At 35.2% G+C, this 22,270-nt stretch overlaps 6 protein-coding genes across 9 annotated transcripts in view; 3 read left to right on the top strand and 3 right to left on the bottom strand.

Moving 5' to 3' along the window:
* The first annotated feature begins 1,291 nt into the window (after positions 1–1,291).
* On the top strand, positions 1,292–2,762 carry LOC116168640 (THAP domain-containing protein 1 A-like). The gene is made up of 3 exons (XM_031484571.1): positions 1,292–1,451; positions 1,678–1,864; positions 2,245–2,762. Exons 1-3 carry the CDS (start codon positions 1,309–1,311, stop codon positions 2,593–2,595), a joined length of 681 nt encoding a protein of 226 aa, XP_031340431.1. The 5' UTR covers positions 1,292–1,308; the 3' UTR covers positions 2,596–2,762.
* Positions 2,763–3,945: 1,183 nt separating this feature from the next.
* LOC116168638 (ankyrin-1-like) lies at positions 3,946–6,855 on the bottom strand. 2 transcript variants are annotated; one of them, XM_031484569.1, is made up of 3 exons: positions 6,696–6,855; positions 6,536–6,631; positions 3,946–6,484 (listed from the first exon to the last, which is right to left on the bottom strand). In XM_031484569.1, exon 3 carries the CDS (start codon positions 6,444–6,446, stop codon positions 4,329–4,331), a length of 2,118 nt encoding a protein of 705 aa, XP_031340429.1. In that variant the 5' UTR covers positions 6,447–6,484; positions 6,536–6,631; positions 6,696–6,855; the 3' UTR covers positions 3,946–4,328. The 2 variants fall into 2 exon arrangements, with proteins under 2 accessions (XP_031340429.1, XP_031340430.1); XM_031484570.1 differs by having other exon boundaries at positions 3,946–6,420.
* Positions 6,856–11,254: 4,399 nt separating this feature from the next.
* LOC116169472 (general transcription factor IIH subunit 1) lies at positions 11,255–14,479 on the bottom strand. Of its 2 annotated transcripts, XM_031485576.1 has the most exons (9): positions 14,206–14,479; positions 13,977–14,149; positions 13,767–13,932; positions 13,514–13,715; positions 12,861–13,092; positions 12,582–12,812; positions 11,812–12,037; positions 11,587–11,762; positions 11,255–11,537 (listed from the first exon to the last, which is right to left on the bottom strand). In XM_031485576.1, the coding sequence occupies exons 1-9, from the start codon at positions 14,357–14,359 to the stop codon at positions 11,415–11,417; spliced, it is 1,683 nt and encodes a 560-aa protein (XP_031341436.1). In that variant the 5' UTR covers positions 14,360–14,479; the 3' UTR covers positions 11,255–11,414. The 2 variants fall into 2 exon arrangements, with proteins under 2 accessions (XP_031341436.1, XP_031341437.1); XM_031485577.1 differs by lacking the exon at positions 11,255–11,537 and having other exon boundaries at positions 11,601–11,779; positions 11,836–12,037.
* Positions 14,480–16,203: 1,724 nt separating this feature from the next.
* LOC116168552 (KICSTOR complex protein C12orf66 homolog) lies at positions 16,204–18,112 on the top strand. Its single transcript, XM_031484458.1, has 8 exons — positions 16,204–16,339; positions 16,396–16,548; positions 16,597–16,739; positions 16,989–17,265; positions 17,315–17,496; positions 17,604–17,721; positions 17,769–17,867; positions 17,922–18,112. The coding sequence occupies exons 1-8, from the start codon at positions 16,259–16,261 to the stop codon at positions 18,090–18,092; spliced, it is 1,224 nt and encodes a 407-aa protein (XP_031340318.1). The 5' UTR covers positions 16,204–16,258; the 3' UTR covers positions 18,093–18,112.
* A 2,155-nt stretch (positions 18,113–20,267) lies between these two features.
* LOC116167921 (40S ribosomal protein S19-like) lies at positions 20,268–21,143 on the top strand. Of its 2 annotated transcripts, none has more exons than XM_031483533.1 (3): positions 20,268–20,414; positions 20,592–20,665; positions 20,713–21,143. In XM_031483533.1, exons 2-3 carry the CDS (start codon positions 20,595–20,597, stop codon positions 21,104–21,106), a joined length of 465 nt encoding a protein of 154 aa, XP_031339393.1. In that variant the 5' UTR covers positions 20,268–20,414; positions 20,592–20,594; the 3' UTR covers positions 21,107–21,143. The 2 variants fall into 2 exon arrangements, with proteins under 2 accessions (XP_031339393.1, XP_031339394.1); XM_031483534.1 differs by having other exon boundaries at positions 20,337–20,402.
* Positions 21,144–21,174: 31 nt separating this feature from the next.
* The window catches only part of LOC116167920 (kinesin-related protein 4), a 28,607-nt gene continuing 27,511 nt past the window's right edge, over positions 21,175–22,270 (bottom strand). The window contains exon 8 of the mRNA XM_031483531.1: positions 21,175–21,317. The gene's annotated coding sequence lies outside the window, so the exon portion shown is untranslated. The remainder of the gene's footprint in view (positions 21,318–22,270) is intronic.

Below are 22,270 nucleotides of genomic sequence, written 5' to 3'. Positions count from 1 at the left end.
CTTATGGTAACAGGTAAGGGCTGTCAGCTGTGCCATTGTATATTTATTTAATATACAATGACTGTACCATTGAATAAGCACATTATTCAATGGCTGTACTGATGATGGACTCGTAGTAAGGTACAGCCATTGCCTTATTTAATGTCCTTTGAATATCTCATACCTGTCGCATAGGCGACCAGGATTCCATTTACTAATTAATTCCTTTATTTCGGTTTGTAAGTGTAAGTGTTTGTTTACAATGAACGTATACGTAAATACATATATGTATAAACGTAAATATTTCATAAACCGTACTCGTACATATTCGTTTTCGTTTCCGTAAATTTACTTCGCTATTTACAATAAACCAAATAGCATACTACATATAGTAGTATATTCTTTGACCGTACGTAACTTTGAACCATTTTCAAGTTTTGCGACTATGCGAAAGACTTACATATCGCTTACGTATACGTACGTAAAAATTACGTTCATTGTAAACACCTTTGTATGTTTCTATACAGTATACAGTTCAACTTTGCGAAATTTTTTAAGTTTTATGTATTTCTTACGTATACGTTCATTCTAAACAAGCACTAAGGAATGCTGTTAGGTGTTATTTATCCGCACACCTTTTTGCGAACGCGTGCAGCAAAATTTTCGATTTAATAGAACTTACGCACTTGTAACTTCTCATGGGATATTTATTAAGATTGATGAGTCTAAAATAAGGAAAGGTGATTTATTTGAAAATTATTATGAAGAAATTGATAGTTTTCGAGATATTGAAGAAAAACCGAACAAAAACGGATTTAAAATTCAAAATGGTAGCATTGTTGCGCACCCCACATGTGAGGTTTTTGGATATGGTCAAGAGGAAGGGGGGTTAAAGAACATGTTGGTCAAATTTCAAAATTATAAATTTTCTTATTTTCATTTGGCGATTTTGGTAGGTATATAGTAATAGATTGACTGGGATATAAAACCAATTTTGAGTAGCTCATTTTAGGGATTGGACGCGGCTAATAAATTACACTTTCCGACAGAGAGAGGAGTGAAAATGTGATAGAAAGATGCAAGGTAGAAAACATAAACGACTGAGTGCCACAGGAGGGTAGGACGTCCCCGAAAAAGGTGGAGCGTCAATTGACCCGCACAATAAGCAGAATGGTGAGAAGTTCTCACTGAGAACTAAACAGGCGTTTGTCGCCTAAACTAAAGAAGGAAGAAGAAGATTAATATCCGTCATACAACAAAGGTATCATGATTAATATCCATCTACAATAACTATGTGGATTTTTGATCCGCCACTGGAGAAATTCAAATATGACACCGCGTGCGGACCACGCATGCAACAATACAAACGGCTCGTCAACTTATAACGTTTCTATAATAGCTCAAAACATGGTTAGTTGTTTAGCCTGCGGAGTTTCGGATAAGGCTCGCAAAGCTGGAATTACATTTCACAGGTAAGCATTTTATTCCTTCAACACACAATATTGTATGTGAATAATTCAATATAACGTCGTTTCATGTAATGTAAACGATCGTGAATTATGGCAGCCATCTTTGTTTATGTTTTTTTATCAGTAGCGGCGCATTGTTCCTACATGAGGGGGTGCGAAAAATTATTTTGAAATATTTATTTTTATTGATAGTTTGTAAATGGGCATGGTAAACGTGTGTATTTTGTAGGTTTCCAAAAAACCCGAAGTTATATGCAGCATGGTTGATGTTTGTCAATAAAACAGAAGAGACAATGCCGAAGATTGCTGCTCTCTGTTCACAGCATTTCGAAGTGTCTGAATTTGACAAATCATCATTCAAAGTAATGTTAAGTCGAACAGCAGTGCCTTCTATAGAAGTAAAACGGCATAGATATGTAAGTACGGCCATAAAGTTGTTCTGTGATACATGATGCAATAAAAACAGAAATGGGACACCAACACACCGTTACGTATTAACTTTCTTGCCATAATGCTTCACAATTTATTTGTCCCTTTTGGTTTGATACTCTTAAACAGAACTGTAAAGGTTACTCTAAATAGATTCCAGTTTTTGGAATGTAGGATATGATTTTCAGGCAAAATTCCAAAGTTCAAATTTTCCATTCTTTAACCCTAAAAGCTTATTACTTTGTACCTACTTAATAGGGACAAGAAAGAAAAAAATCTGATACAATCGAGTGTTTTTCTTTGTAATTTATGTTTCTACTGTTCCATGCAATGTGTACATGATGTTTAGAAAGGGTATTTGTTTTAGGACAAAATTAAATCATCAGCACAACCAGTTCCCATTCCTGCAGCTTCTAGTTCAGGTATTCCAAGTAGTGGGAAACAAACAGAAGCTGTTGACCCTTTAGACATATGTCATGTGTCTATAGTTGAGCCTCAAGTTCTGGAGACATCTGAACTACCAAAAATTATACAAATCAAATCAACTGCAGGCGATACCCCGAAAACAGCTGAGCTGCAGCAACAGATTAGTCGACTAGCAATGATAAATGTTCGACAGGCTAAGCAAATAAGGCAACTACAGAAGAAAACATGGTTCCAGAAAAAGCGTATTGCCCAGTTAACTGCCGTAGTTAAGGAACTCCGTGCTAAACGCTGATACTTACTCGCTCGGAAGCACGCGGTAGTGGTTTAGAGCGTTTAGCCAACTGCATCCTGTTACAGTAGATAAATATTTGATGATCCAGTTGTCTGTTAGTGTATCGAATGCCTTAATTTGATGCTGATATTGTGAATATGAATTTACCTATAAATGAACATGCCTTTTTTCGTACTCCTACTCTTTATGTTCTGTTCAGGGAGTACTGGTTTCGTGATAACAAGATTAAGTTTAAGGTGTGACACTTGTCAATCAGCACCATAATGATCGACAAAATCTATTAGGTAGTTTTATTAACTATAAGGATAGAGGGGATTTGTCTTATCCTTCTAAAGGCATCATATACATTTGTATAGGAAATGCAAATGCGATTCGACAAATCCTCAAACTAAAAGACACTAAAGTCAATGGAGATAAATTGCGACGCATTTCCATGACATGAATGTTTTGAAGGCTATAAATTGTTAATTAAAACCACCCGCACGTTAGTAAGGGAGGTATTGCGTTGGGGTAAAAAATGACTCCCAATTTTCTTAAGGGAAATACACGTTTTGAAGCATCAGGTATCCAACTCAAACAAAATCTTGATGATGTCTATATCGGTTTATTTCTCGTTTCCGACTGAACTGCTGATCGATTGGTAAATTTGGTACACATTCATAGGCAGAACTGGGCAGAATCGCGCATGCGCAGGTACTGCTAGCCACAGCAAATTTTTTTCTATTGTGTAATTAATTATATTGTGCATCATACAATCATGTATACAGGGTGTTTTTTTTGGGAGTTTTAGTTAAACCGAGAGTTAAACGTTTCTGGGAAAGTGAAATAGGTTTTTGAAAGTTTGTACTTGTTACTCTGAACGCTGAATCGATATAAAATATTTTCAAAATGGTGGATAATTTCGTTGTTTTGCCTTAGTATAAAGTTAAACTGCATACGACCGCACCTTTGGAGATTTTAAAAAAATTTCCAAGACTAAAAACTCAGTTTTTTTAATGAAATGAAATTGAATAGGTTACTTATGATTTAAAAAAATATTTTCAAAAAGAGAAATGTTCCTTTGGCGCGCAATTCAATTTAAATTATGACACCCGCGTTGTTGAGATCTGCCCATTTTAACTCGTAGCCGGTTGTCCGCGCAGTACCTTTTTGGCGTTACAAACTTCAAAGTACCGACGCAAAGTAAAATGACTGCTTTTTGTATCTAGAGTATGCGTTGTTAGGCTGAAACCAAAAGTACAATTTTAAATAAAAAAGGACAGTTTTTTGTGTGGTAATATTGCGCCTGTAATACACTGAATACTGCTGCGTTACAAAGTAGCACTAGCTTTTTTATTTGGAAACTATTGCAATTATGTAAATTATATTATTAAAAGTGTAGTTATATACAGTTCATCCAAGTACATCTCATTTAGTTCAGGTATAAACCTACAACCTACAGGAATGTTGCACAACTTTATTGGAGCTCGTTCACTGTAGAGCCCATTATTGCATCTGTTGACCTACTTATAATAAACATACAATGGTACTACCTACAGTCCTCGGGGCAACTATGCCTACATAAAATCAAAGCTAATAGAAAGATGTGGAAGGATCTCTAATAAATAGAGAAAACAAATTTATTGAAACTTAACACACTAGATTTTTTGTAATAAAGCACATATATTATACAAAACTAACTAAGAATTCATAAGGATATAGATTGAATCACAAAGGCACGTCAGATTATGAGCTCACCACTCACCAGCACCAATGAAATTTTTCAAGTCCTTATTACTCAGATAACTAAATATTCTTTCTGTGCAGGGTAATGGTAAACTAGGAAGGTTTTTGCGTAAGAATTGAAAAATTCTATCACCTTGTTCAAGTAACCTTTTCCGTTCCAAACCTTTTCGGACACGATCTTGTAGCATGCTACAATATAATGGAAATTTTTTCCCTATATTATCAGGTTTTAAAACACTTGTAATGTGTTCGTTCCTTATGCATAATACTAATTGATTTATACCTTTTGATAATATATCATAAAATGTTATGTTTGTATTGTAAATTTTCTCACTCTTCATGGTCACAATTTCCTGCTCACAGTCATTTTCGAAGTTATCCATTTTGCCATACCACTGATACATGGCATCTAAATTCTCTCGGCTTACATACAAACCTGCAGTAGTCATTTTCACTATGTGGCATTGAAGAATATCACCAGTCAAGTCCAATGAATCATGCTCATAATCAATATCAAGGTCCCATTCATTAATAAGATTATAGTGAATTACATACACTTTAGTACAGTTAGCGGCGATTAGTGGTGTCTGATTATTTTTATTTATAACATTAATGTCTGCGCCATATTCTAAAAGAGTCAAAACAATTTCTTTACGTCCGTTCCTAGAAGCTACATGAAGTGCTATGCTGCCATCATGATCTCTGGAATTAACATCAGCTCCAAATTTTAACATAGTTTTAATAATTTCACAACATCTCTGAGCAGCAGCAAAATGCAGCAATGGTGTTAAGTTATTTCTGATCATACAATCCAAATGAGCACCATGTTCGAGTAGCACTTCTACAACATTTTTATGTCCCCCTTCAATTGCCTTATAAAGGGGAGTTAATCCATTTCTTTCTCTGGCATTGACATTAGCGCCTTTGTTTAGAAGCATTTCGGTAATTACTTTATTTCCTTGTTTAGCAGAAAGGTGAAGTGGGGATTTGTTCCATTGATTGGAACAATCAACATCTGCATTATGTTCTAAAAGAGCTTCAATGACCTGCACAAATTCTGATTGAACAGCAATGTGAAGAGGTGTGTTACCACATCTATTTTGAGCATTTACATTAGCACCCTGACTTAAAACCATTTTTGCAATTGCTCCCCTAGCATTATCAACAGCATCAGTAGAAAGCTCGTCAGTTTCCAAAGCTGTAAAATGCAATAGTGATTGTCCATCTTTATCAATAATGCTAGTATCAGAATTAGGTAAAAGCAGGTAAAAAATGTTTAAATCTGTGTTCCTAGCAGCGTAAAATATGGCAGTTCTTCCATGCATATCTTTATAATTAACATCAGCTCCATAATTTATCAATAAATTAACTACTCCCTCCACTTTACTTTCTGTCGCTCTATGTAAAGGTGTAAGTTTATTATATGTTAATTTGTCAACATCAGCACCATATTTTAAAAGCTGTTCAACAATTCCCAAATATCCTTCCGTAACAGCAGCATCTAGCAGTTCATAATCATTTACATTTTCACGTTCTATATAAAAACCATATTCAAGCAAATATTCAACAATCAAGCAACACCTCTCCCGCACTGCAACATGAAGAGCTGTCCTGTTACTTTTGCTGCGCACATCGGGACAAAATTCTAAAATTCGTCTGACAATTATGCAGTGTTTATTTGCAGCAGCAACATATAGTACGCTTCTACCATAACGATCTTCAATATTAACATCAGCCCCACGTTCCAGAAGCAACTTAACAAGATTCTCATGACCATTTTCAACAGCAATGTGAAGTGGAGTAGTGCCATCTACATTTTTAGCATTGATTTCAGCATGTCTGTCTAGAAGCATATCAACAATTTCTAAGTTGCCATTTCTAACAGCAAAATGAAGAGGTGTATCCGTCAGCGTATTTCGACTATTAACCATAACATTGCAACCATTTAGAAGTAATTTGGCAATCTCTGGTTGATCATTTTTAATAGCACCACGAAGAAAAACGTAACCTTCCGGCCATGCATTTGAAGCAGACTGACCATAAGCATCAATTAACCTTCTCACTCTTCCCATATCTCCATTACGAACTGCACAAATTAAACTGTAATTTATATTCATGTTAAACATTGAAGCTGCTATCCTGGTCAATGATGACAATTGGCATGCTGCACACAAAAATGGTAGGTACTTGCGATTTGTTAAGTCATGCAACTTACCATAATTAGGTAACCTATTTCAAAGTGGCAGTGAAGGCAATAAGGCTAGATATATCTGGGCCAATCTCTAAATGAAACCATTTCTCTTAATTTCTCCTATAAAAAAGAATGACCTTTTGTCATAGTAGCTTACATACGGAGGTGGGAAGTGGTTCATTACCTACGCCGAGGGCTTATGGTACATCATGGACAGGCGAGGTATCGTATAAGCGCGAGGCGTTGATTATGTCACAGACCATCAACGGGATTATGTTATGAACCACCGACCAGCGAGGTTGAGAGGTTTTTCACGTTAAGCTAAAACGCCTAAACTCCTTACAATAATGCGCATGCGAAAGAAATGTCAAAGTTGCAATATATGTTTAATGTAGGTTAGGGTATTGCATGGTATAATGGTTATTGTGAAAAATGCAATAAATTGTTTTTTCTACTCATATTAAATAACAGGTAGAATACTGATGCGTTTTTAATTGAGATAGTTATCTATTATTCAATATGTTTTCATTATTCAACTGTTGTCAGCCAATTGTATTCCGAGTTTGTCATTACTCTTCAGGTCAGATTGTAGGGTTGCCTTGGAAACATGTGTGTATCAAAAATCAAGATCTCGTATCGCGATAAATTCAGTTCAGAGCCATGTTTTGCTGCAGCGGTATAAGGCGGAATTCACACCAAAGCAATGGGCAACAGGCAATACGCTACATGCGATATACAATATCGTATCGTGCGTTTGTTCTCATCGAAGCAATATATTCATTCGATATACAAAATGTCCGTAGTGAACAACGTCGTAATTTCTTATTACATGTTACGACGAATACGATTAAAAGCAAACAAAAAGAAACGTCGATGTTGGGTGCGACCTTTTCATGTGAGAAGTATAGTTCATTCAGTGACTGTGGTTGCTATAGAACTGAGTTTGGACCCTGAAACATTTAAAAGTTTCTACAGGATGAATAAAGAGAATTTCTCAGTTTTGCTGAGACTTGTTTCTCCGATTATCTTCAAGAAAGATATGAATATTTTGCTTTTCTTCCTACATTTTCACGCAACAAGCAATTAGCAACACAACCTAAATATCGTTTGCAATACAAATCATCCGATTTCAGACCCTATTATTCAATACGATATCGCTGTCGTCTCGGTTTGAAATGTCTCAACCTACACAATGCATTTGTATACAGCATAATATGAGCAACTCGGATCTCGCATCGCTTATTGCCTATTGCTTTGGTGTGAATTCTACCTAAAACCCGAAAAGGACAGTATAAGCCCCATGTTCACAAACCGTAACCCAAGACATTTCAAATACCTACAAATCGTTCATAAACCGGACGGCTATTAGGGTGATAAAACTGTGACACTCCTACTGGCATAAGTAGGTATACAAATTTGCTTTCCTACCGCCTCCAATAAGGCCGTCACATAGCTGCATTGCTAGTGCACCACATCAAGGGACCAACACTCACCGCGAGCATGGAGGAATAGGCCATCAAGACCGGGCTGTATAAGACCATGCACCAAGTTGTTGGCGTACCTGAACCTCACATGTACACGTCCCTCTACATTAAATTTATTGTTTTACCTTAACATCCATTCACACTTCGCGCAGGTTGTCGCCCAATCAGAGTTGGACTGGGTCAAGCATAGAGTGACCCGGTGACCCAGTTAGTTTACTGACCCGGTGGACCCAGTTTGACCCAGCTTGACCCGGTGACCCAGCTTGACCCAGTGACCCAGCTTGACCCGGTGACCCAGCTTGACCCGGTGACCCATCTTTACTCAGTGACCCGTCCTGACCCGGTGGCCCAGTAATTAAATTATTGTTAGGTATCATCCAAAACAATTTCAAGTAACTTTTAATTTTAAAAAAAACTTCCTCAATAATATTCGGCAACAAGCATGTAGCCCAATTTCATTCAAGAAAACTAATACCTAAAAAAATCAAATGCATTTGTTTATAGTTTGTAGTCAAGTAGTCAATGAAAGTATTTAGAGAAAAGATTTATTTGGATTAAGCTAACTAGTAGAAAAAAATTAAATGTGAATGAACACCTGTAAGCAAACTGGTAAGCCCTGAAGCAAAGAAATAACATTATTCTAATACAATTCGATACATGGAAAGTTTTTTACGGCAGTATTAAAGCAAACATCACAGAATCGCTGGGTCAAACTGGGTCACTGGGTCAAGTTGGGTCTAACTGAAAAGAGTATGACGTGACCCAGTGACCCAGTTTAATTTAGTGACCCAGTTCAACTCTGCGCCCAATCTACTTATTCTCATTTGGCGACGACCTAAGCGAAGTTATTCTCATATATCTGAAGTACACGTGTACACGGACCCCAAATGTTTAGCTTGATGTCTGCGTGGTTCGTTTTTTTTGCGAACAGGATGTAACTAAAAAACGCGCACGAAATTTGGGGTGCATATGCTGGTATGGGAAGCGAAAACGTCTTATTTTGATCTGTAACCATCTTTATGGTTGTTAAGGGTTTCAAAAGTTTAAAAGAACCTTGATGGCTTGAAACATTTTTTTTCATTCTTTCGCATACACTGGTCAAAGTGGCTTTGTGAATTGACAAGAATAGTTATTTATGCATCAAGGCGATATTTATGCCGAGGGCGATAGAGCCCGAGGGATTGTAAGTCGCCCGAGGGTTAAATATTGAGTAATGCCTGAAGTGCATACAACATTTTATTTTTCATCGTTCCAAAGAGTCATGATTATTGTTTGCCCAACATTAAAGTGCTTCATATGAATCAAGTTGCATCTTTTTTATTACACAATATAACTCTATCAATTTGACAGGGCGTTTGAGGGCATAATGAGATGACAATCCATTATGCCCTTGGGCGTAATGGACTGCTTTATATATCACATATGACATATATAATTGACATATAATAGGCAAACGAAAAATAAACTATATTATTTTTCCAAGTTTGCATTTTTCTGGAAAGCACCAGAGCCGAAAATGGTTAATTACAAAAAAGATGTGTCTTGTTGAAATCTACAAAAGTCTAATACACTTTTTGTGTTAGATTCAAAATAAAGGCATCAGAGGGCATTATTTAAATATTACACAATGAGGAAAGATAATTGCAATGACTAGTAAAAGTAGCCGCCGGAAAGTCAAGTCAGGAGTTTACTTGACACCTAGCTTCTATACAAGAGCTATTATTCAATTGGGAGTGGTGTTCTTTTACGAGTCCCGCCCTAGTGGACTGTGTGGGTATTTTGATTATACATAAATACGGAGCTTTCAAAAACTAGCATTGAATTGAGAAAATCCTTAAAACTGGTGTTTTTTAAATGAAAACCCCATATTTTTATTTTTACGTAGACTCTAAAAATGAAATAGTATAGAGAATTATGCAAGTGCCTAAAAAAACTTTAAAAAAATCAAAATGTTCACCTAATTCAATAGTCCGGGAAATACAGACTGAAAATGGACCATTTCCAGCAAAACGAGAAGTAGTTCCAATTTTTTTTCATATCATGGGAGAATATCTAGTGGTTAAGAATCCAAGTTTTCGACCTCCCACCCCTTGAGCTTCCCCCGTACCACCCTTAAAACCAAAGAAATTTGGTTGGTTTTTTATTTTTTCAATCATATCTTTTTATAGGTTCACTTTATAAAAAAATGTTGCTATCTCAAATAGACTGTAAATTCTACACAATTGATATACCTACACTACTTTTTTGTGAAATGTTTATTAAAAACGATATAGAGCTTCAGAGTTGCTTATATTTTTAAGAATTGTAAAATTTGTATGTAGATGTTTTAACCAAATGTTATATTTTATCTCTATAATGAAGAATTTTATAAGAAAATATCTTGAACTTATCGTGGTATAAATTCCCCTACCCTGCACCCATACCAAAGGGGATGCATAATAATTCAACTTTCAACCCTTGCTAGTGGGGATATTTTAATCACTGTGAGATTGTTGTAGCGCTTTCTAATATATGTTTGAAACAAAAAAATTAAATATATGTAATAAGCGTTGTACTCTTTGACTAACTTATCAATCGCCACAAAAGCGTTGAAATATGTATTCCTACCGCCACGCGACGGGGGGGGGGGGGGATGAAGCTGAATTCAAGTGACAATTTTTTAATTTCAAACGTGTATTAGAAAGCTCTACAAACTCACAGTGATTCAAATATCACCACTAGCAAGGAGTGCAAGTTTCATTATTATGCATCCCCTTTGGTAAGGGTGCAATGTAGGGTGATTTATACACCATAAATTCAAGATATTTTCTCATAAAACTCTTAATTATAGAGATAAAGTATAACATTCGGATACAAATTTTAGAATTCTTAAAAATATAAGCAACTCTCAAGCTCTACATCTTTTTAAATAAACATTTCATAAAAAAAGTAGTGTATATCAGAATTGTGGTCTACAATTTCTGATAACAATATATTTTTCTAAAGTGAACCATTAAAAAGATATGATTGAAAAACTAAGAAACCAACCAAATTTCAGGGGTGGTACGGGGGAAGCACATGGGGTGGGAGGTCGAAAACTTGGATTCTTAACCACCAGATGACTGTCTATGACATGCAAAAGAAATTGGAACTACTTCTCATTTTGCAAGTTAAAACCCTCTATTCCCTGGACTACAAGAAAGGTTGATGTTAGTTTTATAAAATAGGAAGAAATCAGGTAGTCCAGCCGTTTTTCTTTATACCATATTATAACAACATAGAAATTTACGCATAACTATATTATACAACAAAACTCAAAAGAAGACAAAAAGTACACATTTCACGTATCTACACACCACATTCTGATGTTGCAAAAAACTAGATTTGTTGCCATTATGAGACAATAAAGGAACCACATCTCACTGCGTATTATAATACTACTACCTATGTAATGTTTTCATTTTCTGCCAATTATTAAATTTTTGATACGCAACATTAAGTAGCTGATTTAAGTGCTTCGTTAGGTGATACGACAATGGAGAGAGTTCACGAATTAACTTGTCCTAAAAAAGATCAATTCAATAGTAATTTGCAACAATCAGTTTCACCTACCTCAAACGGTTTAACTTTAGTACCATGAAACCTATGTAGCGCTTCGTGCATTTTAACAGCTTTCTGTTCTAACGTACTTGTTGTAGGTGGAAAACACTTCCAAAAATGATTCAATAGTTCTGATAAGGACAGATATAAATTTCTAACTTCTTTTTCTATATCAGACGGTACCAACTCTGCAACCCCATAGTTACTAAAATGAATGGATTCTAAAAATCAACGTACGGGCTAAGGACTGTTCCTGAAAACCTCTCATGAGTGCACCTCCAGGTGAAAGTTCACCCAACGCGCCTACAGCTGCGGCCGGACTAACTAAATTGGATGTCTGTTGCCGTCCACCTTGCCATTGCTTGCATTCGTTTAATATATTTCGATTTATCGACGAGGCGTCATTTACACTTAAATATTCGGCGTTCGATCCTGGCATTGGTCCATGCAAATATCGTTCTACCTAAACAAAAATGTAAAATGAGTCAATTCCAAACAGACGGCTGTGGCGTACCTAAGTTTGACCTTGACAGAAACTTGGACACCATTTCTACCCTAGATTAGTCATTACTATCCAACCAACGATGTTAGGCACATTAAAAAAAAACCAATGTTGGTTTCAACAGGATTTTTGGGCATTGTGAGCGGGTGCACCATCCTGTTGAAACCAACAGTTTCCGTTTTTTTTTGTGTGCTCTATTCATAATAAAGTGCTACTCAATCAGTATGTACTTTTTTTACGGACCACTACTCTTCTATTGTTTCTGAGATCCCCATGATAGATATCTTGATCATGGACACAGTGTATACTAATATTTTATATACAATTTAATTAAAAACTCAGACTGAGAAGACATCAAAATTTATTACTTCAGATAGGTTAATCTAGAGTTTTTAAGTAATTTAGGAATATGTTTAGTGATGTGGGGTAACACATACTCCATTGTCTTGTTTTCAAAGTCAAACCTACGCCTCAAGCGTCCATCTTTTAAAACACAATTATATACCTTTGATAAATTTAAAATGGACTTCGAAGCATTACTCGTGTCATTACTTGAATCTAAATCTTCGTATGTAATTTTTTCTTGTATCCTAATTTTTTTATTAACATGTGCGTCATCCGCGCTACTTATCCCGTTACTAATACTGTTGCTGGATACTTCCACACCTTTTACATTGCTCGGAGAAGAATCAGAGCTCTCCGGTTCTGGGTGTTTATTTTTAGAGGCTTTGAGCACCTACAAGCAGAATTTAAAATGACTTAATCGACGATCATCGAAATGTACCATAATCGAATGTTGATTAAAACGTTTGATCATTGCCTGGCTAACAGTCCCACTGCTACCAGGCGTCTTTTCAACTTCCATACCGTAACATTCGTCCAACGATTTATCTACAAATGTCGTTATATCGACTAACGGATCTTTTACACCGGTTTGAATGTCTTTCTTCATTTCTTGATCGTCCATTTTTCCGCATTCGGTAAAGAGATCTTTACTCTCGACATACTTTCGGTCCCTACAAAATAAAAAATTAGATATAACTCAATAAAATGGCTCTGGAGAAATCCTACAAAACAAGAACTGAGATATTTATAATAAGTCCCTAACTGATCACTGTCACAACTAATGTTACTTTTGGTTTTAAAATGATCTGGCCATAATCATGTAGGTAGATTGTAGAAGAATTAAAAATCTTATCTCTAAGGTGTCGACACAATTTTGGTACTTAAATGGGAGAAGCTTCTAAAACTGAAAATTTAATGAGACAACAAAAATCACTAGTTCATGATTGAGCCCGTTGTTTATGCTTTGGAATGGAGAACTTCATATATAGCATAGTTCAGAATTAACTGCTGTTATGAGCCATTTGTGAGATGTTCAACTATCTTTTTATTATATAATTTTCTCAATATTTTTGCATTTATTACAATGCCTACCTATGAAAATAATGTGACTGAAAGAATTTCGTCCAAAATTGCGCCTCCGACAATTTGGCAGGTACATGTTCAATATATTTCTTCTGCACCGCAGGATATGTTTTAAATATACACTCGATAATATCTGCAGTTATGTTATACTTGAGACCATTACAACCATCCGTTTGTGGCTTTATATCTGCTAAAAATGCTCCAGACACACCTTTAAAAAAACCAAATACGTAACAATTGTACAACAAGTGTAGGTTCGCACCTATAGCTTGCTGCTGCGTTTTTTGTGCTTGCGTATATTGCACAGCATGGTGAGTCCAAAACTCTTCAGACGTTACCACCTCTGTCATAACTAAGTCTTTGTAAAGCTGCAATAAGGTAGGATTGGTAGACAGCAATCGATTTTTCTCCTCCAATTCTTTATCGACCTAAACAAGCATTAACAACAAACTAATTGTAAAATTGCACATACTTTTCGTTTGAACTTTGGCAAAAGCGTTTGTAATAGTTCCTTTACTCGATCCCGATCTGCGGATTGTTCCTGGATACCACCTCTATTGATAAAATGAAAGGTAGAAGACACCCCACTATGCAAAACAACCTGCAATTGTACCTTCGCCTTGCCTTCTGGAGAAATCTTTTGTGCTACAACATACAAATGTGTAAGTATGCGCAAAAAAACATTTCAATTGTATGTGTACTTTTTATGTCCGAGTATAAATGGGAAATTGAAACCGTATCTCTGTTTTCCATCATCCATGCAATCCGCTGGTCCATTAAATATAATGTACCATCCCCTTTTTTATAACGAACATGAGGTACTTGCAATAAAATTTCTTCACTGGAGGTAGTCATACTTTTCACAATTAATTCGGTTTACAAATGAATACAAAACTTTAATCAACTTAAATTAAATGACTTTATTTACAAAAAAAGCATTCGGAAGTGAAGAATTCCAGTGTGACTACCTTAACGTCTACAAAGTGTCTAAATAACGGCCGAAGATAGTGTCAGTGTCTCCAGTTACACTAAGATCTAAAGGGGAAGGTCCCTAGACGTCGTCTAGTCACGGTCCGCTTTTTTTAAGAGGCCCGTGCGTCTAGTATGTATAAAAACTATAGTACTATATTAAGGAGCAGGCTCGTCTGCCATTTGGAGCCCACTGACAGTCCAAATATGTGCACATAAAAACTAAAGTGCCATACCATAAATACCTTATTCATTAATAAACGTTAAAAAAATTAATACTTTTTTTAAATGATAGACTGTATATAAAGAAAATGATTTTTTGATTTAGCTTTGCTGATTTTGCATCTTGTTCAGTTCATTAGAATCTTGGTAAAATTTAGCGTCTCTGCTTTCTGCATCCAGTCCGTATAGTTCTATTTCTTCTAAGGCATTGAGTTGCTTTGAAATCTATTTGAGCTGGCCATTCTTTGGATTATCAAATGATGGATTAGATTAACGTCAGATTGAAATTCAAAAGTGGCTTCGTCGCCCCTCGGATGGTTAATTTTTGTATATTGGAGATGTGATGCAGATTTTCTCCCCTACATTACCCTCCGTGAGCATTCATAAATAAAAATATCTAACAAGCCATGAATATTTTTGAAAAAACAAAGGGTATTTTGAATCAGGCACATATATTAATATTTTTCCTCATTTAACCTAATTCTTATCTCTTTCCGAAATCCCCGTATAAAAAAAGTGACTCTGTATAAAAATAGTTGTTTGGTTCTTCGGAAGCGGAACTTCGTTGTATCGGTTACTTAAAATTACCAAACGCGGTTTATAATCCGACTCTTTTTAGCACTATGCTTCAATTTATCGCGAGACCCACCGATCATGTACCTGGTGATTCAAAGATTGTGCAGAATTCTATTATGTCATTAGGGAAAGATTTGTCGAGATTGTGGTGTTGTACAATAATATGGTAGAATGTTCTGCATACGTTAAGAATATTTTGAATTATATAGGGTGCGATCACAAAGTATGGGACCATAGAGTTTCAGTTTTTTAAAAAGGGACACCTTGTTTTTAGTTTCAATTTGTATTTCTACAGGAAATTCTACTTCTTTTTTAGTATACGTAAAACCAACAAAAAGAAAATCGGATTTATAATAAAAAATCGCATTAGCAAGCTTTGTGTATCGTGAAAATTACTTCTTAAATTTTGATTTCACATCATTTATTTAGAATTTAGTTAACCCCACATACGTATGTAGTGTATCCATTATCCAATATTTATATCTATAGTGTATTTTCTGTACAGGCCTAAATTCTTTATTCGTATATCTCTCGTTTTACAGGGCGATGTATTTTAAAAATGCAACTTTTTAGGGCCGGTTGCACAAAGGCAGTTTAAACCTCGTTTAGATTAACGCAATGGATTAAGACATATGATTGGTTGAAATTTGACGTTTTATCAAATTTCAACCAATCTTAGACCATAATCCACTGGTTAATTCCAAGCGAGGTTAAACTGCTTTTGTACAACCGGCCCTTAGTCTTCTGCTTTTTGATCGCAATCTTTATAATTGAAAATATGTTTAAAATATGCAGAATATTATACCATATTATCATACAATAGCGCAATCTCGACAAATGCTTCCTTAGAACAGTAATAGAACTCCGTGCTTTCGTTAACTCACCCTGTACCATATTTTGTTCGCCACTTACGATCACGGTGCGTACCATAACCACCATGAACATAACCACAAAACATAAACATACTTAACCTGAAAATAAAAATAAATGGAAAAAGAAGATGAATTTCTGTTTAATTTCTTTACGCACATATCGCAGTTATGTTTTGATAAAGCAAAAGAACATATTGTAAGCATTAGCGTTTCCTGAGTAAGTTTGAAACATTCCCCAATAAATTTCTCCAGGAAAAAGAACGAGAAGGAGTTTCAAATGTTGGACCTCACTCCCCATCATGGACAATATTCTTAAACATCCTACCACAAATAATTCTAGCGGAAAAAAGTTACATCGAGATTGGATTTTTGCAAAATAAGCATAAGAGTTTCCTTCGGAAAGATGTTTGTGGGTATAAACTGATCTGCGTTCCTATTATGTATTACTTTTAGAACTCCTTGAGGTCTATTTATGAATCGTTGAAATCGGATATCAAACGACACGAAGAAAATTGTAATCAACACGATGAACACGTGATAAATTATTGTAAACGTTTGGCACAATTTTTAACAGCTCGCATTAATTTAATCGACTTGTATCCTTAACTGAGTTAACAAAAAAAGCTTGTTCAGTTGATTCTTTAAGTAGGCTACTGTCGGGAAGTTGACACCCGTTGTCTAAAACCGGGAGGGTTAAAAACCAAATACTTAAACAACAAGAGCTATAATTTTATTTTTTGATAGTGGCTGGCAGATGCACGGACCTGCCTTGTAAAGAGATCTAGGCAACATTTGACTTTCTAACTAGTTTTGAATAGTCTTAATATCTTCCTAAACTTTTACAGTTATGATAAAATACATATGACAGCTTCCAACAGATTTTTACAATACAGTGACTTCCTCGCACAAATAGAAGTTATAATTGACAAATATTCCCATTCGTTTACAGAAGTAGGTTTAACACCTATGAAAGCCATTTTTAGTTTGGAATGCGAAATATTACAACAACTTTTTAAAGCATTAACCGAACTGCAAAGATTGCAGTTCTTGCCGTCCTTAGCGTTAATTCATGGAGCACAAACTAGACTTTCCGCGTGGGAAAATAAAATGCAAAATCGAGAGGTATTATTACTGCCTTCAAGGAACAAGTTAACTTGGATTTTTTTTGTAGACATGGAAATTAGGTTTCTTAAAGAATAATCCGCTACCGCTCCTCTATCAGTGGCTAGTGCGATTTAAAGGTGCCGTCTTAAGTAAATTTAGTTTATATTTTCATGATACGTTGGCACAACAGACAACGCTAAGTGAAATGAAACAACTGTGCTCTAAATTGCAGAATGATTATTACCAAAGGTAAAAATGCAGGATGTTCTATTACTTTTCACTTAATTTTTTTTATCGCATGTAAATTATTCATATCCTGATTTATTTGCTTGTAATTTAATAACAGATTTTTTTAGGATGGTTCAATTTCAGAAGAAATACGATTCGAGCACAGTGTTGTTAATTTCAGATAATCAAGTATGTTGTGATACTAACCAATGCGACTGTTTTCCTGTGATTGTATCCTGCCCTCTGGTAAACATGAACTCAAAACTAACTGCTTGACTTTACTTCCATTTCAGAAAGCACCGCCACAACATGAAACCATACTGAAAATGATTGCAGATACATCCAGTGAATTGCTCAATAATGATAAAATAATTTACAAGTACAGTACGCAGGTAAATTTTTAAGTCTATAATGATAGTAGTTGATATTATTCTCTGATTTTTCAGGAACAATGCACGTACACTCTGTATGCAGTGGAGTTAAATATATACCTTGTAATGGTGTTTGAGAGTAAAAAGTCAGAGAAAGATGTTTATATATCAAATTTTGTATCAGAATTTTGTACTAATCTCAGATGCTCAAAAATTTTTGTTAGTCTGAAAAATTTGACAAAATAAATTTCAATTTTTGAGCAGAAGTGGGTGAAGTCTGTTATTTATTAGGCATACAATCACATAACCCGCATGTTTAATATACTTTACACGAGACTTTACGCACAAATAAACTAAACAAATATAGAAAACGAGCTCCTGATGGGTATGGCTATAGCATGTGCAAAACCAAATTTTAAACCTGATGTTAGTTTTGTTTTTATTTAAAGTATATATGTATAAAATTTCATTTAATTGCTTCCATAAATAAGAAAGTTGGCACTGTACATCCTACACAAAACCAAATTTGGAAAATGGCGCTACTTTTGTTTTTATTCCATGGGCTATGTATCAAATTAAATTTAAATCCTTCCATAAAGTTGGCACTGCGCATGCGCAAAACCAAATTTTGAAACTGGCGTTAAATTTGCTTTTATTCCAAGTGGCTATGTGTCAAATTTCATTTAAATCCTTCCATAAATAAGAAAGTTGGCACTGCGCATGCGTAAAGCGAAATTTTGAAACTAGCGTTAAATTTGGTTTTATTCCACGTGGCTGTATCAAAATTTATTTAAATGCCTCAATAAATAAGAAAGTTCGCACTGCCCATGCGCAAAACCAAATTTTGAAACTGGCGTTAAGTTTGGTTTTATTCCACGTGGCTATTAGGTATCAAAATTTATTTCAATGCCTCTATATATAAGACAGTTCGTACTGTGCATGCGCAAAACCAATTTTGAAACTGGCGTTAAATTTCCTTTTATTCCAAGTGGCTATGTATCAAATTTCATTTAAATCCTTCCATAAATAACAAAGTTGGCACTGCGCATGCGCAATGCGAAATTTTTAAACTGGCGTTAAATTTGGTTTCCACTTGGCTATGTATCAAAATTTATTTAAATGCCTCCATAAATGAGAAAGTTCGCACTGCCCATGCGCAATACCAAATTTTGAAACTGGCGTTAAATTTGATTTTATTCCAAGTGGCTTTGTATCAAATTTCCTTTAAATACCTTCATAAGTAAAAAAGTTTGCAATTCGGTTTATAAATGGTTGAGATGTGAAAAGGGCATTGTGAATGTTGATCGATTCGGCTCAATTTTTGGAAAGCGTTTTATATAGCTAAAGCTATACGCATATTGATATTCATGCAATTCGGTTCATAACTCACGGAGATGTCAAAAGGGCCTTCCTTATTTTTTGGACTATATTGCCAATTCAAGAACTCCGATCTACAAATTTGATAATGAATCCATCTACTAAATCTTATCGTAATTGGTTCATTCGTTTTTGAGATATCGTGCTAACAGACGGACAGACACCGCAAAATTATAAACTCGCTAGGAGCTCGTTAATAAATACAGCAAATAGATCCTTTCTATAATGGTATATTTTAGTCCAGCTTGTACCAAAATGATATACTTAAGTAAGTTGAATTGGTAGCACTCAACAATTTAGCAGGATGAAGGTTTTTCTTCTGTGGTTATTCTGTACTTTTGAATGCCGCATGTCAAGGCTCGCAACCAATCACACATGTTGGAATTTCGTAAACAAACTAGAACACCTAACCTATTTTATAGGTACTTGTTTGTTCTTTCATTGACACTGACAACATTTACCAGTGCAACGTCACAACTTTGTACTATGTTATGGATACAATTTGAGAATTGAGAAGTGCTGCTGAAAACCAAATATTAACCGATTGTGTTACAGTAGCATTACAACTCATAAAACTTGGTTTTATTATATCAATTTCGTCAGGGAAATTGTAAAACGTATACGGTCCATAGACATATGAGTATTATATGTCTATGATACGGTCATTGAATTTATGACTATCATACGGTATCGATTGGCGAGAGAATCAAAATGGTATTTTTGTAAGCCTTAAAAAAACTAAGTTCAATTTGTAAAAACGCCTAGAAATTTGACGAGTATACTTATACAGTTAAAAAAGGGTATATTGACAGCTGATTTTTGTGACAACGGTCATACACAATCGATTCCGTTATTTCGCACGCTTAATCCATTTATATTGACTTACTCTGTATAAGAAAAATTTTAGTATCACATTGCGATTTTTGTTTGAGCTTTTATGTTTCATCAGAGTCAGACCATTGCTTAAATCCTTTAATTTAAATAATGGTCAGACGTTTGACTTTAGAACTAGATTCCCAACTACGAAAGCACATATTTGATTGATTTGAATTATAAGAGGGGATTTTATTTTTCAATGTTGGCGCGCTTGTTTGTCAGTTTTTGGTAGTGCCGTAGTCCGACTTCTCTGCGTTTAACTTCAGTGGTGTCTTTTTGTATCGCCTTTTCTATTGTAAGCGAGTAAGTTTTCAAGTAAGTAATTCTCTAAATTGTTTTTGCATATATCTCGAATAGTTATAATGTAAAACATGTAGTATGTTCCATTTCTCTATTTGAAAATCACGCTTTGTTAATTAGGAACATAAGGAAGTGTCTAACCTCAAATTCCAATCACACGTGTGATATCCATCTTTCACATTTCTTTTTCAGAAAATGCCTTCCGTTACACTTAAAGATGTTGATCAGCATCAGTTCGTGAAAGCGTTTGCAGCTTTCTTAAAGAAGTAAGTGCAAAGCTTCACAAGAAGCAGCAATTCACTTTGCATTTTAGAACTGGTAAGCTGAGGATACCAGAATGGGTGGATCTAGTTAAGACGTCACGAGCGAAGGAATTGGCTCCATATGATCCCGATTGGTACTACATCCGCTGCGCAGCCTTAGTGCGTCACATTTACATTCGTTCACCAATTGGTGTTAAAACGGTAACCAAAATTTTTGGTAGCCGTAAACGCAATGGTACAATGCCCTCCCATTTCTGTCGATCCGGCGGTAGTGTCGCACGAAAAGCACTGCAAAGTTTAGAAGCGCTTAAGTTAATCGAAGTGTCTGCCGACGGTGGACGTAAATTGACTTCGCAGGGACGACGAGACTTGGATCGTATTGCTGCACAAGTGAAAGCTAAGGAGCGTAAAGTTAAGCAAACTGCTGCAATCCTCAGTTTGTAAACATTGAAAATTAAATAAAATTTAAGTTTTAAGTCTACGATTTTTATTTCATTTTTGTGCTTAACATCGTTAACAATAAAATGTGCTTACAAGTAAATGACTAGAACATAATGGACGGGAATTAAACACATTACGTAAGAAGTTCTACTAAAGTCTTATAGAGAGATAATAGAAGTTTCTATCAGCCTTTATCCTTCATGTGTTGTACAATCTAAAAACAAACTGCTACTACTATTTTCTTTTGGCACTGGCATATGTGTAAACTAGCAAATTGAGTGAGGCAGTTCGGAAAACTGCATAATCTATGACAACTTAAGTGTATGTGAGTTACTAGTACCTCCCCACCATAAAATATCACATAATAATGATTTTAGATTAATCCCTGCTTCGTCTTATTTTTTTAAAAGGCCGCCGTAACGTTTCTTTATAATAAAACTGCTCCAAAAATTTTCCTCCCTGCCTTTGTTTTTAATAAAATGACTAGCATTATTTGACGCATTCAATTGAGACATAATTAGAGATATGTTCGGAAAAACAATTTTACTTTCAAATCATGGCTCCATAAAATAGAGCTATTGTCTTATACAGATACTAATACTTTTAAAGCAGAGCAATTGAGGGTTAATAAATATTAACACTTGGGGTCGGTTTTATCCTAAAAGTTCGACCTCAGTTCAGCAGATTGCCTGAATGTGTTTTGAAGGATGTCCAATTTTCATTGGTGGCGACAACTTTAATGCTGTAGGTATAGAGGTTTAATTTTATACAGCATGTTCAAAATATTGCACCCTTAGCTTGAAGTTATTTTACTGTAGGCATCACAGTATTTTTACTATCTTAGTCTCATAGTCCAGTCAATTTGTACTTATGGTTACAAAAGGTCTGGTAGAAGATTTTATTTTTTCGATTTGTTTAAATAACAAAGAGAGAAAAATCTAAGTTTGCCAATGCGAATGAACTCAGGAGAAATTTCTGTGGTCAAAAATCTGCAAAGATGTTTGACTTTTTTCGGCTTTTCTGCAATAACTCGCTAACGGCAATAATTAGGTGAAATCATCTTTTATTCAAAATTGTAGTGTATAAAAGTACCTTTAATTTGATATTTCATTTGACCCCCCTAACATGTATAGTTTAGGTTAGTAGATACACTAATTTAAACTTTCG

This window comes from Photinus pyralis, unplaced genomic scaffold (assembly GCF_008802855.1).
Source record: "Photinus pyralis isolate 1611_PpyrPB1 unplaced genomic scaffold, Ppyr1.3 Ppyr1.4_LG4, whole genome shotgun sequence".
In the NCBI taxonomy this organism is placed as follows: Eukaryota; Metazoa; Arthropoda; class Insecta; order Coleoptera; family Lampyridae; genus Photinus; species Photinus pyralis.
Note: the sequence above shows the minus strand (reverse complement) of the source record. Positions and strands in the feature narration are given on the sequence as shown.

Excerpts from the sequence above, each read along its gene's own strand:
- LOC116168638 (XM_031484569.1), bottom strand. The coding sequence starts at position 6,446 with ATGTTTAACATGAATATAAATTACAGTTTAATTTGTGCAGTTCGTAAT.
- LOC116169472 (XM_031485576.1), bottom strand. The coding sequence starts at position 14,359 with ATGACTACCTCCAGTGAAGAAATTTTATTGCAAGTACCTCATGTTCGT. Across the intron at positions 13,093-13,513 it reads CAGTCACATTATTTTCATAG|GGACCGAAAGTATGTCGAGA; the intron begins GTAGGCATTGTA and ends TTTATTTTGTAG. Across the intron at positions 11,763-11,811 it reads TCAGGAACAGTCCTTAGCCC|AGTTGGTACCGTCTGATATA; the intron begins GTACGTTGATTT and ends ATGGGGTTGCAG.
- LOC116168552 (XM_031484458.1), top strand. The coding sequence starts at position 16,259 with ATGGAAAAAGAAGATGAATTTCTGTTTAATTTCTTTACGCACATATCG. Across the intron at positions 16,549-16,596 it reads AGAGTTTCCTTCGGAAAGAT|AACTCCTTGAGGTCTATTTA; the intron begins GTTTGTGGGTAT and ends TATTACTTTTAG. Across the intron at positions 17,868-17,921 it reads TTTACAAGTACAGTACGCAG|GAACAATGCACGTACACTCT; the intron begins GTAAATTTTTAA and ends CTGATTTTTCAG.
- LOC116167921 (XM_031483533.1), top strand. The coding sequence starts at position 20,595 with ATGCCTTCCGTTACACTTAAAGATGTTGATCAGCATCAGTTCGTGAAA. Across the intron at positions 20,666-20,712 it reads TTTGCAGCTTTCTTAAAGAA|AACTGGTAAGCTGAGGATAC; the intron begins GTAAGTGCAAAG and ends TTTGCATTTTAG.
- LOC116168640 (XM_031484571.1), top strand. The coding sequence starts at position 1,309 with ATGACACCGCGTGCGGACCACGCATGCAACAATACAAACGGCTCGTCA. Across the intron at positions 1,452-1,677 it reads GCTGGAATTACATTTCACAG|GTTTCCAAAAAACCCGAAGT; the intron begins GTAAGCATTTTA and ends TGTATTTTGTAG. Across the intron at positions 1,865-2,244 it reads AAGTAAAACGGCATAGATAT|GACAAAATTAAATCATCAGC; the intron begins GTAAGTACGGCC and ends TATTTGTTTTAG.